The sequence below is a fragment of the Cervus elaphus genome, chromosome 5, assembly GCF_910594005.1.
Source record: "Cervus elaphus chromosome 5, mCerEla1.1, whole genome shotgun sequence".
NCBI classification, from domain to species: Eukaryota; Metazoa; Chordata; class Mammalia; order Artiodactyla; family Cervidae; genus Cervus; species Cervus elaphus.
Genome location: NC_057819.1, coordinates 24201867 through 24221244, shown reverse-complemented (window position 1 = coordinate 24221244; position 19378 = coordinate 24201867). Strand labels below are relative to the sequence as shown.

Here is a 19378-nt window from a genome sequence, read left to right as displayed (position 1 = left end):
GGTTTTAACAGTATATGAACCATGAACTTCCAGATGTTCAAGCTGTATTTAGAAAAGGCAGACGAACCAGAGATCAAATTGCCAACATCCGTTGGATCATCCGAAAAAGTGAGAGAGTTCCAGAAAAACATCTACTTCTGCTTTATTGATTATGCCAAAGCCTTTGACTGTGTGGATCACATTAAACTGTGGAAAATTCTTCAAGAGATGGGAATACCAGACCACCTGACCTGCCTCCTGAGAAATCTGTGTGCAGGTCAAGAAGCAACAGTTAGAACTGGACATGGAACAACAGACTGGTTCCAAATTGGGAAAGGAATACGTCAAGGCTGTATATTGCCACCCTGCTTATTTAACTTATATGCAGAGTACATCATGCAAAATGCTGGACTGGATGAAGCACAAGCTGGAATCAAGATCGCTGGGAGAAATATCAATAACCTCAGATATGCAGATGACACCACCCTTATGGCAGAAAGCGAAGAACTAAAGAGCCTCTTGATGAAAGTGAAAGAAGAGAGTGAAAAAGTTGGCTTAAAACTCAACATTCAGAAAACTAGATCATGGCATCTGGTCCCATCACTTCATGGCAAATAGATGGGGAAACAACTGAAACAGTGAGAGACTTTATTTTGGGGGACTCCAAAATCACTGCAGATGGTGAGTGCAGCCATGAAATTAAAAGACGCTTATTTCCTGCAAGAAAAGCTATGACCAACCTAGACAGCATGTTAAAAAACAGAGACATTACTTTGCCAACACAGGTCAATCTAGTCAAAGTTATGGTTTTTCCAGTAGTCATGTATGTATGTGAGAATTGGACTGTAAAGAAAGCTGAGGCTAAAGAATTGATGCTTTTGAACTGTGGTGTTGGAGGAGACAGACTCTTGAGAGTCCCTTGGACTGCAAGGAGATCCAACCAGTCCATCCTAAAGGAGATCAGTTCTGGGTGTTCACTGGAAGGACTGATGTTGAAGCTGAAACTCCAATACTTTGGCCACGTGATGTGAAGAACTGACTCATTAGAAAAGACCCTGATGCTGGGAAAGATTGAAGGTGGGAGGAGAAGGGGATGACAGAGGACGAGATGGTTGGATGGCATCACCGACTCAACGGACATGAGTTTGAGTGAACTCCAGGAGTTGGTGATGGACAGGGAGGCCTGGTGTGCTGCAGCCCAGGGGGTCGCAAACAGCTGGACACGACTGAGCGACTGAACTGAACTGAACTGAACAGGGGGTTTTATCAAGTGCTAATCCATAGGACTTGTGCGGCATCCATTGTCTGCAAGGCATGTGTAGAGAACTATAGGAAATTCCACACATTCATTGGAAATTCAATGGTGCTGCTCCTCTCAGCACCAAAAGCTGGTTATGACGGGATGGATGGCATGTCCTCTTTACTAATATCACTCTTAAAGGAACTCAGCATGCCATGAACCAACAGCAAAATAAGAGAAAAGAAAAATCGTTCTGTATTAAGTGCACACTGATGATGACCTCAAGTCACTGGCACAAAGCCATTAAGAAATCCGGGTAAGGGAATTCCCTGATGGTCCAGTGGCTGGGACGCCACACTTTCACTACTGTGGGCCCGGGGTTTAATCCCTGGTCAGGGAACTAAGATCCCTGAAGTTCTAGGGCACGGCCAAAAAAAAAAAAGAAGTTTTAAAAGATATCCAGGTTGGAACTTCCCTGGCAGTCCAATGGTTAAGACTCCATTTTTATCAATGCAGGGAACACAGTTTCAATCCCTGGTCAGAGAACTAAGATCCCACATGCCATGCTGCACAGCCAAAAAAATTTTTTTAAAGATCCCAAAATTAAAAAAGAAATAAAGAAATCCTGGGTAAACACCCAACTGTGGAAAATGCTCAGTAAGAAGAGATTGCAGAGGGCTTCAGTGTTGGATTAAGTCCTCCACCCAAGAGTTGATAAAGTCAAACTAGAGCCTGCCAGGATTTCAAGAGCAGCAGCTTTTTATTTCAGTGCAGAAAACTCGAGCAATGGACTGCAAGGTTGGGCTGGGATGTGCATAGTTAGCCCAAGGAGAGTACTTTTGCAATTTTTCTTTTCTTTTCTTTTTGGCTGTGTAGCACGGCGGTGTGTGCAATCTTAGTTCCCCAACCAGGGTTTGAACCCTCGCCCCCTGCAGTGGAAGGTGGAGTCTTAACCACTGGACAACCAGGAAGGTCCAGGAAGCGATTTTTCAGAGCTGAGCACTAGATGGAGAGATTCAGTCCACCCCCATCCCGGTCCTCCTGTGCATCTGTAACCACTCTTCTCTGCATTACCACACCCACCCCCTGTCATGTGCACAAGCCCATCCCTTTCTTATCCCCTAAATTCTGGGATCATTGCACACACCGAAAAGAGGGAGAAGAAATCCAGACAAAAGAAGGCTTCCTGCAAAACACACCTTTATCCACATCCTGTCCCAGCCCTTCATAGTCTCCGTCACCTTCCCACTGAAGCTACTAGGTGAGTCAGAGAGGGGACGCTATCCTAGTTTTATTTCATTTTGTCACTGGCAAGGAAAAATGGCAAGGAGAAAGAAAATAGTATTTTTAAATCCCAGCTAGAACTTCAAAACTACTTTAGAACTCCCGAAGAGACGCCGCTGTGCTTGTTAGCTTTAAGAAGCACACAGCTTTATTGACAAATGCATCACCTCCATAACTAAGAAAAGGGGTGATCGACAATTTCATATTTCCACTTTCAGGACTCGTTAGATCATCACCTCCAGAATTGCGGCTGACATGCCTTCAGAGACAGAGCTATTCACCACCGCGAAGCAATTCTTCATGACCGCGTGGAGGTCCTCCTGAGCCATCTCTCTGATCAGCTGTACCCCAGGGGTCCTGAAACAACAGGGAGCAGAGTGCATCTGTGGCTGGGAATCTTACAGGGAGAGGATGGGAGGAGAGATGACAATTTTGGAGAAATATTTTAGATCACCGGGGAAGCATGATTGATAAAGGGTTCAGTACAGAAAACCATACTGGAGTGAGAATCTATCCTATTTCCATCCCTGATAAGGGAGGGAGGAAGCCTGTAAACACACCTGCTTCCATCCTGAATCCTTCTGACCTATGAGACACATGATTCTCAGATACTGGACTTCAGAGATGTGGCTCTTGCCATTTTTCTCTGAATGATTTAGAAAACAGACCTTTCCTAATAATGCAGCCTTTTTCCCAATGCTTTTTAAAAGACACTCGGAGAGGGTAAGTACCCCTGATGGTCCAGTGGCTAAGATTCCGTGCTCCCAATGCAGGGGACCTGAGTTCGACCCCTGGTCAGGGAACTAGATCCCACATGCTGCAACTAAGACCCAGTTCAGTCAAATAAATAAATAAAGATAAATAGAAGAAAAGATACTCAAAGAGATAATCATAGACGTATCATAAACAGAGAGAACTAGAAGTAGTAAAACCAAGAGTGTAACACAACCAATACCCTTGTGCCCAACACTTTGTCACAGAGGTTTTGCCTTGTTTTATTTTTCTCACCCAACAGTATGGACATTCTTCCCCCTTCCCCCAACCCTCTCCAGTCTCATGGTTTTGAGGTTATCCTTTCACATAACTGGTTATACATTTACATACATGCATTCTGTATCTGTGAGCAATATAAAGACACCTGATTGCATATGGGGGTGAAATCAGTGTTTCCCAGTCCTCCGGGGTGATGGAGGAGGAGGTGGGATCCTGGGAGGGTGAGGATATACACATAAAAGGGGGACGACCCACATGGGAGAGGATCCTTCTGGCTCTCGTCCTGCCCCATCTCCCCACTTAGAATACGGAAAGTGATGTGTGAGTTCTACAGCTACAGTCATCTTAGAAATGGAAGTCACAGGTAGGGAGCACAGGACAGACAGACAGGAGACAATGTCTCTGAAGTCTTACTTGGTCCTCAGATTTTTTGATGGGAGCAGTTAAAGCCTCTGGGTGTGTAAGCCAGCATTGTTGGGTCTCTGTTGTTGCTGCTGAGTCGCTAAGTCGTGTCTGACTGTTTTTCGACCTCGTGGACTGTAGCCCATCAGGCTCCTCCCCTGTCCATGGGATTTTTCAGGCAAGAATGCTGGAGGGGGTTGCCATTTCCTCCTCCAGGGGATCTTTCTGGCCCAGGGATCGAACCTGCATCTCCTGCACTGGCAGGAGGATTCTTTACCACTGAGCCACCAGGGAAGCCTTGGTCTCTGTTACGGGCAGACAAATGCAATTGATAGCAAAGACCCTGGCAAATTGCTTTCCAGGGGAATGGCTGCAATTTTCACCCTCACCAGCAGATTTTTTAGTTTTTTTTTGGTTTTGACCCATGAGGTCAGGGACAATTATAACCTCAAAGCAGGTTTCCTGGGCATTTCCTGACCTAGTGAGGTTGTCTTCACAAGTGCATCCACGCGACTGCTCCCTAGGGAACTGCTGATGCTCCCAGCATGTCAGCTTCCTGGCTTGTCAGTGGGGAAAGGAATAGCGCCCAGATTCTCACAGGATCATCAGGAGATTAAAGGAGGAATTATTAATGAAGTGCTGGGAACAAAGCCTGGGACATGGTGAATGCTGGGAACTGAGATTATTTATCAGTCACTAGGCTTCCTCTCCTGCAAAACACCTGTTCACTCCCTACCCTTATCTCTCTCTTTTTTTTAAATGTATTTCATCATGTCACTCAGCATGTGGGACCTCAGTTCTCTGTTGCTTCAGTCATGTCCGACTCTTTGTGACCCCATGGACTGTAGCCCACCAGGCTCCTCTGTCAACGGGATTCTCCAGGCAAGGATACTGGAGTGGGTTGCCATGCCCTCCTCCAGGGCATCTTCCCGACCCAGGGATCGAACCTGCATTGGCAAGCAGGTTCTTTACCATTCCCTGACCAGGAATCAAACCCGAATCCTCTGCATTGGAAGCTTGGAGTTTTAACCACCAGACCACCAGGAAAGTCCCATACTTACCTCTTTACTTTGGCTTTTACTTCCCTTGTGAAGACTGGATCAACCTGAAAATTGACAAAGATGAATTTTAGGAAAAGCCAGAAATGAATCTATGTCTCAAGAGTATTGCAGATCATGGCAACCGAGCCAGACGTAACAACTCAGAAAGGGAAAAGGTAAATCAAATGCAAAAGAATACCCCTGAGTCCAGCTACTGCAAAGTAATAAGGAAAAGAAGGACTTGAGAGAAAATTTAAAGACACAAACACATACACACACAGTTGTCCTTCAGTATCCACCGTTCCAGGACCCCCTCAGATATCAACATCTGTGGATGCTCAAGTCCTTTATATAAAATGGTATAGTATTTACATCTAACTTAAACACATCCTTCTGTATACTTTAAATCATTTCTGGATTATTTACAGTACTAATAAAATATAAATGCAATGTAAATAGGTGCCAATGCACAGCAAATTGAAGTTTTGCTTTTTGGAACTTTCTGGAATCTCTTTTCCTGAATATTTTCAGTCCATGGTTGGTTGAATCTGAGAATACAGAATCTGATGATACACAGGGCCAACTGCATTCCTATTTTCTGTTTGGTCTATAAGATAAGAGCTTGGTGAGGCTCCAGGTATGGGAGGCCAAGAGCTATCCACTCAACTCAAAGTCCTAAAACAGAAGTCATTTACAGTCAAGGGAAAATCTGACAAAAACATAATACTTCAATGAAAGTTTTGCCTGGTTGATTACAGTGGTGGATTTTGTCATAAAACCTTTGAGGCAGAAGGAGTTGGAACCCTTGGTAGATCTAAAATAAAAGATCTGACTGAATTAAAATTTTATTTTTAACAGGGAGCCTTTCCAGACACACAATGTTAAAGCAAAGGCACATCCATGGGCTGCTACATGGGAAAACAAAACGGGGTTTTATCTATACAATGAAATATTATTCAGCCAAAAAAAAGGAATGAAGTACTGATTTATGCTACAGTATGGGGGAACCTTGAAAACATGATGCTAAGTGAAAGAAGTCAGACACAAAAGGCCCTAAATTGTGACTCTTTTTATATGAAATGTCCAGAACAGACAAATCTATAAAGAAAGAGAGTAGATTAGTTGCTAGGCACTGGAAGGTGGGGAGAATGGGAGTGACTGCTAATGGGTATGGGATTTGGGGGAGATGATGAAAATGCCCCAAAACTAGATAGGGGTGATGACTGCAAAACTTTGTATTAAATACTTAAAAATGGTGCATTGTATGACACACAAATTATATTTCCATTTTTAAAAAGCCAAGTCCAGCCTTTTAATTAGTTGCAATGTGATATTCTTAAGTCTGCACTTCACTCCTATTTCATATCTAGAGGAAATATGTCCCATGAGACAGGTGCCATTTTTTTTTTAAAAGATTTATTTACTGGTTGTGGTGGGTCTCCTTTGCTGTATGTGGGCTTTCTCTAGTTGTGGAGATTAGGGGCTACTCTCTAGTTGTGGGGCATGGGCTTCTCACTGAGGTGGCTTCTCTTGTTGAGGAGTACAGGCTCCAGGCATACAAGCTTCAATAGTTGTGGCTCACGGGCTTAGTTGTTCTGTGACATGTGGGATGTTCTCAGACCAGGGATTGAACCAGTGTCTCTTGCATTGCCAGTCAAATTCTTAACCACTGGACTACTAGTGGAGCTCCCAGGCCCCCTGTTTTGTCCCATCATGTCCCTGGTAGTCAGTATGTTTGCTGAATTAATGCAAACATTAATAGCAATGTCTCTTAAACTGGTCTCTTACACCAACATGTTTGACTCCACATGCTTTTAAGAAAACTCATATGTAGATGTCCAGACTGAGTGGGGCTCTGGAGACAGACCACCTGGGCCAAATCCTTCCCAAACCAGTTGCTAGCCACATGGCCATGTGCACATTAATGGATCTCTCTGGGCGTCAGGCTCCTCATCCATAAGAAAAGAATGATAACAGCACCGTGGGATTGTTGGGAGGATCAAATAGTTAAAAGACATTCAGTGCTTACAACTTTTTCTGAAACACGGTAACTGCTCTATGAGGAGTAGAAGAAAACAGTTAAATATCAAAGCCTTGCTAGAATGAATAAGAATGAGAGCTGCAGATTGCAGCACTAATACAAAAATATCTATACACTTCATCTCAAATGTGTACTTTCCCAGTGACACTGCCACAGTTCTCAGCAAGACACCTACACCTGAAGGTCATCACAGAATCCACAGAAAACACACCTTATTCCTGATGATCAGAAGCCAAACTAATGTACTCTTTATGCACAATGACCTCTCCTCAGGTAAATTTACTTCCTGCAGTATCAAGAGGATCTTAATGGATAACTTTCCACCTGTCATAGGGTCCCTACAAGCCTATTAGGATGAAGCTGCAGTGCATGCTTATTGCATCTGTTTCATCCAACTGCAAACTATTAAATGAAACAATCAGTAGACAGGTTTTACCCTGCATCCCTCCCAGGTTTTATTAACAATGAATACAATTTTAAAATAACTGAGAAAATATTCTTAAACTTAGGCAAGTGTAAGACAAAATTCTAAACATGTCTTCAAAGATAGAGGTAGATGAGGGTGTAAGCACATTTTACAAATACAGTGTCTGCCAGCTCTTCCTATTACTGCAGATGAGTTTAGAAGTGAAGGCAGATTCAATTTCTATTCTCATTCACACCTCACCAGTAGGTATCAGGAATTACAAACCAAGTCGACTTAATGAATATGATGATATCCCTAGAGTTTGTCATACTGAAATAATTTTGTGTTTTCCAAAAACTTCATTTTGGTTTCCTCTGGTGAGGAAATGCTGTGTGTGTGTGAGTGTGTGTGTGTGTGTGTGGTGGAGCCCAGATCCTTTAAACTATTCACATGCTGAAGATGTATCCCAAAGAACCAGTAATGCAAAGCTCACTCATTTCCCTGAGGTCATGACATCACTTTGATGGTGGACACAGCAAATCTGGGTGCGTAACAAAGTGGAAATTATTCCTAGATTTTTTAAAAAGCTTAATATACTTTAATAGCAAACTTGCAGGAACAGTATAGAAGATACACACCACTAGACACATGTATGTAAAGCAACTCAAAAGTGTACTGAACAGATGGAACCTACCATATGATTAAAATACCGCAAAGGCCATTTAGTTGCCATCAAGAAGAAACGGACTTGTTTAAATATCATATGATACTGTTTATATTTGGAATTTTTTAAATGATGTAAATGAAATTATTCACAAAACAGAAATAGACTCACTGACAAAAAAAACAAAGTGATGGTTACCAAAGGGGAAAGGCGTGGAGAGAGGGATAGAGTAAGAGCAGTCGTGTCTGACTCTTTGCAACCCAAGGGACTATACAGTCCATGGAGTTCTCTAGGCCAGAATACTGAAATGGGTAGGTAGACTTTCCCTTCTCCAGCAGAGCTTCCCAACCCAGGGATCGAAGCGGGGTCTCCTGCATTGCAGGCAGATTCTTTACCAACTGAGCTATCAGGGAAGCCCAACACACAAACACGACTATATATAAAATTGATAAACAATAGGTCTTACTGTGTAGCACAGGGAAGAATACTTAATCTATAATGGAAAAGAACCTTAAAAAGAATATATGTTTAATGTGTGTTTGTGTGAGTATGTTAGTTGCTCAATTGTATCCAACTCTTTGCAAGCCCATGGATTGTAGCCTACCAGGCTTCTCTGTCCATGAAATTCTCCAGGCAAGAATAGTGGAGTGGATTGCCATTCCGTTCTCCATGGCATTTTCCTGAGCCAGGGATCAAACCCAGGTCTCCTGCAGTACAGGCAGCGTCGTGTCTGAGCCACCAGGGAAATGTGTGTGTGTGTGTGTGTGTGTATACCTGAATCACTTATCTATTATGGAAAAGAACCTAAAAAAGAATATATATATATATATATATATATACACACACACACACACACATATATGTAAATATATATAACTGAATCACTGTTTTGTACACCTGAAATACAACTTTGTAAATCAACTATATCTCACTAAAATTTTTTTTGCCACTTTATTTTTTTAATTGAAGGATAACTGCTTTACAAAATTTTGTGGTTTTCTGTCATACATCAGTAAGAATCAGCCATAGGTACACCCATATCAACAAAAATTTTTTTAAAAGACATTTGTTTTAAGAAAGTCCAAATGCTGGCAATATTTTAACAGGTTTATTGTTACAAAATTCAACTTCTGAAACTTGCTTGCTGAAACATTCTGACCTGTGTTAGTGTCTCTGCTTTTAATACTATTCTCAAACAAATGGAAATAGAAATTGTCAACCCCTGATTGCTGCCCCCTATTTTTCCACTTGAAATCACACAGGTAGCTTTTGACCCCATGGAGTAAAAATGTAACATTTAGAACTATCAATTAAGAAGTTAATTTTTTTTTTAAAGAGTGAAATGTTTTCTGTCCTAGTAGGGTCTTAGGGATATTCTCGGTGTATGCAACATGCTGGCTGAATGTCCTTTGGCATAACTGTGACACATTTGGCATGAATCGCCCACAGACTGGTGTCTTCTAAAAAGACAACCAGATGCCTCACTTGTCTCTTGCCAAGCATGGATAGTTGCGCTCTGTAGGTGCAGATCTGTATGGAAGATGGGTCTTTGGGACACTAGTCCACGACCTTTTCAGTCTGCTGGCCTCCCAAAATAAAGTTGCTATTTCTTGCCCCAACAACTCATTTCTTGATTTATTGGCCTGCCCTGCAGCAGGCATTATGAACTCTAACTCAGTAACATTTACTTTCCACTTTTCACTTCCCTCCTAATTACATGTCTTCTTCTCCACCAGGAAGGCCAACCTCAATCCCTAAAATCCTCTCATCCCCCACTGCACGGGCAAATGTTCCCTCTGAGAAACTTCGTCTGATCATCCAAACAAGAAGTAAAGTCTCCTCCCAAACTTTTCTACCACCTCCTACAAAACACGGACCTACTTTTTTTGGTACTTGCTGGGTATGTGTCCAACTCTTCTCCTTATACATCTTCATTTTCCTCCCAAGGTCTTGCTAGTTCTGTACTGGATAGTATTTGCTAAATGAATGATTTCCAACTGGTTCTACCCTTCTGTTTCCCTCTTTTGATTCTTTTCACTTGAATTATCCTAAGCCATTTGATTACATTATAACCCTAATATCTCATCATGAAAAGGTAAACAATTTCATGAAAACCTTCTTTTGGCATTACATATAAATTTTGACTAGCTCAGTCGGTAAAGAATCTGCCTGTAGTGCAGGAGACCCAGGTTCAATCCCTGGGTTGGGAAGATCCCCTGGAGAAGGAAATGGCAACCCACTTCAGTATCCTTGCCTGGACAATCTCATGGACAGAGGAGGCTGGTGGGCTGCAGTCCATGGGGTCGCAGAGTCAGCCATGATTGAGCGACTAACACTTACTTATGAATTTTGACGAGGCTTCCCTGGTGGCTCAGAGGAAAGAATCCCACTGCAATGCAGGAGACCCAGGTTCAGTTCCTTGCAGGAGGAAATGGCAATCCACTCCAGTATTCTTGCCTGAGGAATCTCATGGACAGAGGAGCCCGGCAGACTACAGTCCATGGGGTTGTAAGAATCAGACATGACTTAGCAACTAAACTACCACCATGAATTCTGACATACATGTTTTATTTATAATAATTTTTAGTTACAAATTCCTCAGAACTTCCCTGGTGGCCCAGTGGTTAACACTCTGTGCTTCAAATGCAAGGAGAGGCGGTTCAATCCTTAGTCAGGAAACTAAGATTCCACATGCTCCATGGTGTGGCCAAAAAATTTTTTTTCTTATTAGGAAAAAACAGAAATTCCTTTTGTTTTTAATTTTTAAACATGTTTCTTCTCTCATGATTAGGGGAAAAGATTTCATCAAGGAAAAAAAATTTTATAAAACAGCTGAAGTACCTAACTGGAGAAAAGAATGGCTACCCATCCCAGTATTCTTGCCTAGAGAATTCCATGGACAGAGGAGCCTGGCAGACTATGGTCCATGGGGTCACAAAGAGTTGGACGTGATTGGGCAACTAACATAACGCTTTAACTAAAATTTAGCCGAAGGTATAACAGCAACTTTCAAGTTGAAAGTACAAACTGCATTAAACTTTTCTGGGCTTGCCTTCCACATCAGTTCATTTTCAAATCTCTTAGTGAAGCCAAGGGGAACAAAACACAAGATAAAGAAGGAAAAAAAAGAAGGGTAGATATTTTTATTTAATGAAAGCGCATGTTATGAAACTTTAAGAAGCGAGAGCATGGCAAGCAGCAAAGAAAATTCTCATTTCCTCCTTCTAAGCTTATTTACTTTCTAGCAAAATACATTGTCTCAATTCCCAGGCTGAAGGAAAATCATCTTAGATATAAGAAATTATAGTGGAAAGTCATTAAGCTGTCACGCACGAGCTGAATGTTCCTACCACATTGCTTATCAAAGAGAACCATAAAATGCACCCACTCCATACGCCCCTGCAAGCAGAAACCACATGCTTTGCCAAGATGGCTGGATCGAGAGATCAAAGAAGCTTTAATAGAAAACCAGCGCCTAACTCAAACCATCCTGCAGCTAAAACAGAATCTTAGCCTGTCAACACAAAAAGGAAACATTAGCACAGAAAGTTCTTTCATTCTTTAGTTAAACGCCCATATGATGCTGCCTATGAACCAGCTGCTATGCCAAGTATTCGCTTATTTTGACCTCATAGGAAACTATGAGGCAGGTAGCATTTTCTGAGTCATGCCCACTTTACAGATGAAGAAACTGAGGCCCAGAGCAGTAAGGGGTACCCAGCTAGCATGCAATCACTCTATTACACAGCCATGCAGAACTACCCTTTGTCTGACAGGGACAATTCGATCTTGTTCCAAAGATGTTAATGAACTTGCCAGCAGTAAGCAGTAATGAAGCATTAAGTAGATTTCACAGGGGACTGGGATCTCGCTTTTTGAAATGTTCTTGCTAAGAATGATCACTTTATTTTTTAGATGTGTAACATACACAGCACCACCATTTTTTTTAAAGCAATCTAAGAACACTCTCTCTGCGTGCGTGCTAAATCATTTCAGTCGTGTCCGACTCTTTGCGACCCTGTGGGCTATAGCCTGCCAGGCTTCTCTGTTCGTGGGATTCTCCAGGCAAGAATACTGGAGTGGGTTACCATGCCCTCCTCCAGGGGATCTTCCCAACCCAGGGATCGAAACTGCGTCTCTTATGTCTTCTACAATGGCAGGTGGGTTCTTTACCACTAGCGCCACCTGGGAAGCCCACCATTCTCTCTGCTATTTTATAAATGGTTGGTAGAGAGATGAGTATCGATTAAAAAGGAGAGCAATAATATTCCAAAGAGGAGGGTGATAACTGCCTTCTGAGCTGGACCATGGAACATGGTAGGAACAAACATGAACGCTGCATGCAGCCCAGCCCCTGGGCTCCCCTGTCCTGGCAGACACACCTCCAGTCTAGAGTTACCTGTCTTTGTCTCTCTTCCTAACCAGACCTCATGTCCACCCAGGCAGGGGCCAAGTCTATTCTATTCTCTGGGACTAAACATAAGGGCCACATTGATATCCATTAAGTGACCTACAAAAGTATTCGGTTCTTGTCTGATCGTTCATACAAACAAATCAGTAATTCACAGATGCCATGATCATCAATTTTCTGCTTTGAATATCTGGCATCCATTTCACCTATTCTGCTTCCCCTGAGCATCTTCTCACCTCCGCCCACTGGGTGTGGTCCGGTGGAAGTGGAATTAGGTGCCTGGTCCTCTCCTTACAAAATGGCAGAGGTAACCCACGGCAGACCATGGACCTTCAAGGGAATGACCCAGAGACTAAGAAATGGATGCAGTCAAACCTGGTCTTCAGCCTCCCCAAAAATTCTCTTAGAAGCTCTTATCATCTCCTAATACATGTCCTTGCGCAGAAGTTGGTCTGAGGCTGCAGCCCAGGGGCACAGGCTGAGCTGTGTAGTTTCTTCACTGGGGTCTCCTATCTGACCAGGCTCCATGCAGAGACACGGACAAAGACAGCAGGAATCACTGCTGTGTGCACTGTGAGCACACCCTAAAAACAGACTGAGCTCTTTCTCAAGACATATTCACTAACCAAGTCAATGAAATTTTGTTCTAAGAGGCCCTGCACATGACCCAGAAAGGCTACAGTCCTCCAAAAGGGTGCAATTTAGACTTAAAGTGTTTATTCAGTCATTGAGCTTAGCAGTTAACAAAGAAAAAAAAATGAATGGAAGAAGAGTGTATTCACATCAGATGTCAAAAATAATTATAGTACTTGGGGTGTTTAATCCGCTCTAAGAGATAATGGTTAAAAGATGAATTGTAATGTGTCCCAAGATTTGACCTCTGACCCACTTCTCAAATCCATTTCCAAAAGATCAGTGTATTAACCCATAACATTTTAGCAAAGATTCAATGTCAAGTGTAAAACCCTTTTAATCTCCTCCTACTTCTGTATTCAAAAGTGGTGTTAAATTGAATTCTTGACACTGAAAACTGACAGATGCCTAGAAATCTTGTAAGGATAATAAGGAAGAGCTTGTTTAAGTTGAGTGGTCAAGAGAAGCATATCAAAGCCAGGCCAAGATCTGGGGAGGGAATCTCATTAAGGAAGCAGCCAACACACTGGCTTTCAAGAAGGAGTATGTTTAGTAGCCACACACACACACACACACAACCATTCAGTGTGGTCCAAGTCAGTGTTTTCCAGACTTCGAATCTTGAAGCACATCATGAAATCAACCTTGGAATAAAACTAGGCACTGTTTTAATGACATGAAATATCAAAGCAGAGGCATGGAACAGGTTTTTAAAAAAAGATCAGAGTGTGTGAAATACATGAAGGAAGAGGATTGTTTAATTAAGCTTGTCTCTGGCATGTGTGTGTGTGTGTGGTGGTTCACCATGTAAAATGTGCTGGAGTTGGCTTTACTTGCTGTCTGGTAATTTGAAACTGGCCATGGGAAAATGTTTTTTACAGAAATAGGCAAATAGGGCTTTTAGGAAACAGGGTTTGGAATTTTCCTGTTGGTCCAATGGCTAAGACTTCGCCTTCCAAAGCAGAGGGTGCAGGTTCAATCCTGGTTAGGGAGCTTAAAAAAAAAAAAAAAAAAGAACATAAAACAGAAGTAATACTGTAACAGATTTAATAAAGACTTTAAAAATGGTCAACATCAAAAAGATTAAAAAAATTGGGTTTACCACCTTGCCCATCCTAACAGAGCCAGTTGTTCAACACTGACCAGCATACCACTGGTTATGGAGAAAAAGCAAACAAACATAAGACACTTAAGATACTAGTTTATCTGAATTATTGGAGGATATGAAATGTGTGTCTACATATCAATCTATTGGTTTTAAATCTTCTGAGGAACTCATTGGTGGTCTGCATTTTCATTGCTAGGGGTTCAGGTTCAATCCCTGGTTGAGGAACTAAGATCCCACAAACAGGGCAGTGTAACCAAAAAAAAAAAAAAAGCCTACTTTTGTAGGGAAGAGGGAGCCAAGAAGGAAACAAGTGGCTTGAATTTGTGACTAATTAAATTATACTCAGTGCTGCCTTAGTATTTCAGAAAATCAAATTATTCTGTCTACTAAGACGACACTAAGGTGTTTGTGATGGTGGCTACTGATTCTCTTTAGATTTGATAAAGACCCATTAGAAGGCAGGGATATTGCTAGGGGCTGAATGTTTGTGTCCCCCTTAAAATTCACACATTGAAATCTTAATCCCCAAGGTGATGATATATGGGAGCGTAGGTCTTTGGGAAGTGATGCAGGAACCTCATGAATGGGATTGGTGTTTTGATGAAAGATGCCAGAGAGCTCCGAGGATTCAGCAAGCAAGCAAGAGCATTCTAGACTTCCTGGGTGGTCCAGTGGTAAAGGATCTGCCTGCAATGCAGGGGACATGGGTTCGATCCCTGGTCTGGGAAGATTCCACATGCCTCAACAGCTAAGCCTGTGCCCCACAGCTACTGAGCCCTCGCTTGAGAAGCCATGCTCTGCAACAAGCAAAGCCACCACAGTGAGAAACCCGGGCACCGCAACTAGAGAGTAGCCTCTGCCTGCTGAAACTAGAGAAAGTCTGTATGCAGCAACGAAGATCCAGCACAGCCAAAAACTGAAGGAAAAAAAAGATAAAGGAAGAGTACCCTCAGAAGAAAATGATCCACCTGGCACTTTCACCTTGGACTCGAAGCCTCCAGAAGCTGAGAAATAAATTTGCTGTTTCTTAGCCACCTCGTCTGCAGTACCTGGTTACAGCCGCCCAGATGGACCAAGACAAAGAAACAGGAGTCAGGTCCCAAACACTCGCTTCTGCATTCAGGTCTGTGCAAGCCTGAGAAGGCAGCCACATCCCCGCAGGCAGAGTTAGATCTGGAAGATCCAGTCTCTCTGGATGGGGGAGAAGTGAGCAGATCCCAGGAAACCTCCAGACTGAGCGTGGCCCTGGCACTGTGCCAGGTGCTTATAACTGGTTTTTTCCAAGTGGCAAATTTGCAACCCAAGATGCCTTTCTCCGTTTCCTAGAGGGTTTTTAATTACAGATAGTGGAGGGCCGTGTGGAAGAAGTGCTTGAGAATTATTACTAATTCATGGCAATGAACTTAAGGACCAGCAACTCTCAGACCATAACCCTTCACGGCCCTTCACTCAAGAGTTCCCTTTCCAGGCTCCTCTTTCTCTTTCATTCCCTTGCCGCTTTGCTTTCCTGGCTCCACCCACACAGACTAAGTCAGTGGCTGAAGATGAAGCTTCAGAAGGGACCTCTAGGCCTCAGGGGTGGAGGATTCTACGAGACTTGTTCTGGACCTGCATTGGCTCAGGAAGAAATATGTCCTCAGATATGTCAGAGATGTATTAGACTAGCTTGGAAAAGGGGAGGAGGAAAGGGGAAAGGAGAAATTCCACTAGAAACTGTGGAAGCACCAAAGCTTCCCAAGGCACAACTTTCCCAGGGTCCCTATAAACCTGCTTTGTCTCGGGGGTGCAGCTCAAGTCACCCTCTGTTTCCTGATTCTCATCAGGCAAAGTCATGAGAGACCTTGCTCAGAACCACTTAGGACTGCCTCCCTCTGGAAGTTACAAAAGAGGAAATACAGGGACTTCCCTGGTGGTCCAGGGGTTAAGCATCCGCAGCCAATGCAGGGGACATGGGCTCCATCCCCGGTTCAGAAGGATTCCATGCGCCACAAGGCAACTGAGCCCCCAAGCCACAACTACTGAGCCCTCAGGCCTATAGGGCCCATGCTCTGCAACAAGAGAATAGTCTCCGCTTGCTCCAACTAGAGAAAGCCTGAGTGAAGCAACAAAGACTCACGTGATCAAAATAAATAAATAAACACAACTTTAAAAAAAAGAAAGAAACTACAGAGGTTCATTTTGTAGGACCGACAAGGCAAACAAAGAGAGAAAGAGAGTCAGAGCATGGACACACATGAATGTTTGTCTAGCTAATTGCCAGCACTTAAAAAAAAAATTTCACACACACACACACACACACACACATGCATTTTTTTTTTCAAAAGAGAAAAAAAAAAAGGCCTCTGGGCTGTGGCTTCTCTTGGAAGGTTGACAAGGGAGCCTGCATCTCTGGATGCAAATCCTGCTGTGGCTGATCATGCTCCCAGTCAGGCTTGCCACAGTTTGCCACAGTCTCCACCCTCCCCTACTGCCTCCCAACCCAGAGCCCAAGAGTCTAATTTCTTTGCAGTGAAATTAGGAGGAAGGAAACACATTTTTCACAATTGCTGTTCTTTCAAAAGTAGGCAAACTAAAGTTAGAGGGAAGCTTGTATGTTTCAAAAACAAGTGGGAAAATAAGTTTCTTTCCCCTGGGGACGGAAAAGCCTTCCTAATTGTTTAGAAAACAAAATAAATGGGGCTTCCCTGGTGGTCCAGTGGTTAGGAATCTGCCTTCCAATGCAGAGGAGGTGGGGTTTGATACCTGGTCGGGGATCTAAGATCCCACATGACTCGGAGCAACTAAGCCCTCTCGCTACAACTACGGAGCCCTGCACTACAATTTGAGAGTCCAAGCACCTTAACAAAGACCCAATAGCTAAGACCTGGCACAGCCAAAAGAAAGCAAAAACAAAAGAAGTGCCTCTTCTAAGAGACCATGACTTAGGAAGTCTTTATGAAACAAATGGCTTTCCTCACTTGTAGGCAAGTGAGTTAAGCAAGAAGGTGCTAATGCATGCGGGAAAACAACACGTACCCTAGTCGCTCCCTCTTTTCTGACTCCAGTACCAGCTAAAATGCTGCTTCAGGCTTTATGTTCCTGGAAAAGGGTTTCTGGCACATGTTTAATGCTATACTTTGAAGCTTGCCACCTCTCTCCAGGTTTCCTTAAAAGGAAGCGTGACAGAAAAAGTCAAACAGAGAAATCAGGTCATCATTAGGCCAGAGTTGTTCGTGAACATTTTTCTCCACCAAGTATTGTTCTTTTGGTATTTCTGCCTCCAAATACACTGTGTGTGCATGTATGTGTGTGTGTGTGTGCACACGCGTGCACACACGCGCTCAGTCGTGTCCAACTCTTTGCGACCCCAAGGACTGTAGCCCACCAGGCTCCTCTATCCATGAGATTTTTTTCAGGCAAGAATACCAGAGTGGGCTGCCTTTTCCTCCTCCAGAGGATCTTCCTCACCCAGGGTTCAAACCTGCACCTCCTAGGCACACTGAGTCTTCAAAAAAACTGTTTCCCAAAGTGGCTATTTGCGTACTTTTGCAATTCATCACATCTGTGCCCCCTCTCTACTATTGTCTATTTAATACTTTTGTGAAATAAATTCATTTTTTTAATCAACTGATTTTTAAAGGAAATTTTCAGAGTTGGAAAACCAGTATCATGCATCATAAATGGAACCAAACCATAAAAACAAAAGCAATGAAAAGGAAAGCCACATTACTAACTTTTTTCAAGATAACTGCTGCTGCCACGGCTCTAAGCTTGCAGCCTTCTCTCTTGGTTAGCAAGAATCTCAGTATCAAATTAAAGCTTTTTCAATCATGCTGCTCAAACAGAAGGACAGAAAGAGAATTAAAATAATATTAGTAATAGCTTTGCCTATGTGACTTAACATTCTTTAGTGCACTGGGAATTATCTTGTTAACCATCAAAAGGCTTGCCCTGAGCCTGTGTGTGATGTGTGTATGTGTGTGCAAGTGTGTATATGTGAGGGCCCGTTACACCAACAAACAACATGGACAGTGGGGTGACTCATCTTCCATGTGACAACCAATGTGGCCCCACAAATTCTAGCTCCTGGTATATTTTTTAGGCTAGGGGGCCTTTCTCCAGGTAAATGTAGTGTTTCCAGAGGTCTTTAGAATCCTGAGAAAAGCTTGCCACTTCTATTGCATACCTCATGGGTCTCTAGGGAACTAGGAAACTGACAAGATGAGAAATGACAGAATAGAACAAGGATGTCACGGAGGCATTTAACATGCCCAGACTCAGCCATCCCTGCTGGGTGGAAGGGAAAGGCAGTGGGAGATGTCGTTCATGGGAACAGAAGACACAGCCCTGATACAGACACCCCAGGAAGAGAAGACAAGACATCCTTACATCCCGACTGGCGTTGGGTTACATCCTGACTGGCGGGACGAGGGTTCTGTTTTCTAAACTGCTTGGACAGAGCCAATCAGCGTTTGCTTTCACGAGATGACCAGTGTTGCCACCCAGACTCTCTGAGTGCTTGGAATTGACTCTGGGGGGCACCTCTCTGGTGGGCCGGTGGTTGGAAGTGCAGCTGCCAATGCAGGGGACGTGAGTTCCATCCCTGGTCCTAGAACTAAGATCCCACACGCCATGAGGCAACTAAGCCCGTGCTCTGCAACAAAGGAAGCCACCGCAGTGAGAAGCCCTCACACCGCAACTAGAGAGGCGCCCCTGTCCACAGTAACCAGAGAAAGTCCATGCAGGAAAGAAGAGCTCAACAAAGACCCAGCATAGCCAAAAATAAAAAAAAAACAACAACAAAAAACAAAAACACAGCCTTGGTAGCAATTGAAAAAAAAAAAAAGAATCGACTCTGGAACAGATCACCTGCTTGCTCCAGATCTGCCGAGGGGGAGCGGGGGTGTCCAGAATCCCAGGGAGCTGAGAGGCAGCACCTCCAAGCCCTTCCACTGACCTCTGTTCCCCAGACAATGGCCATGGTCAGCCAAGGACATCCCCCAGTGAAGACTTTATTTCTCGTGCTTATAGGCACTTATTCTCCACCCCACTTGGCTTCTAAATGTATGTCAATTACCTAATCCAGTGCTTGGATGAACAGTTCCATATCTGCTGAGCACTTCCAACGAGTTTCAAAGATGATCTGGACCACATGTGACATCTATCTTATACACCAACTTAGATAAACTTTCTTTATA

The 19378-nt window shown here is 43.2% G+C and overlaps 1 protein-coding gene across 3 annotated transcripts in view; it reads right to left on the bottom strand.

Moving 5' to 3' along the window:
- Nucleotides 1–19378, bottom strand: part of GLT1D1 (glycosyltransferase 1 domain containing 1) — a 111363-nt gene that overhangs the window by 30858 nt on the left and 61127 nt on the right. For all 3 annotated transcript variants that reach the window (XM_043902100.1, XM_043902101.1, XM_043902102.1), the window contains 2 exons: nt 4960–5003; nt 2740–2860 (listed from right to left, as the gene is read on the bottom strand). In XM_043902100.1, the coding sequence (XP_043758035.1) occupies nt 2740–2860; nt 4960–5003 (165 nt within the window). The remainder of the gene's footprint in view (nt 1–2739; nt 2861–4959; nt 5004–19378) is intronic.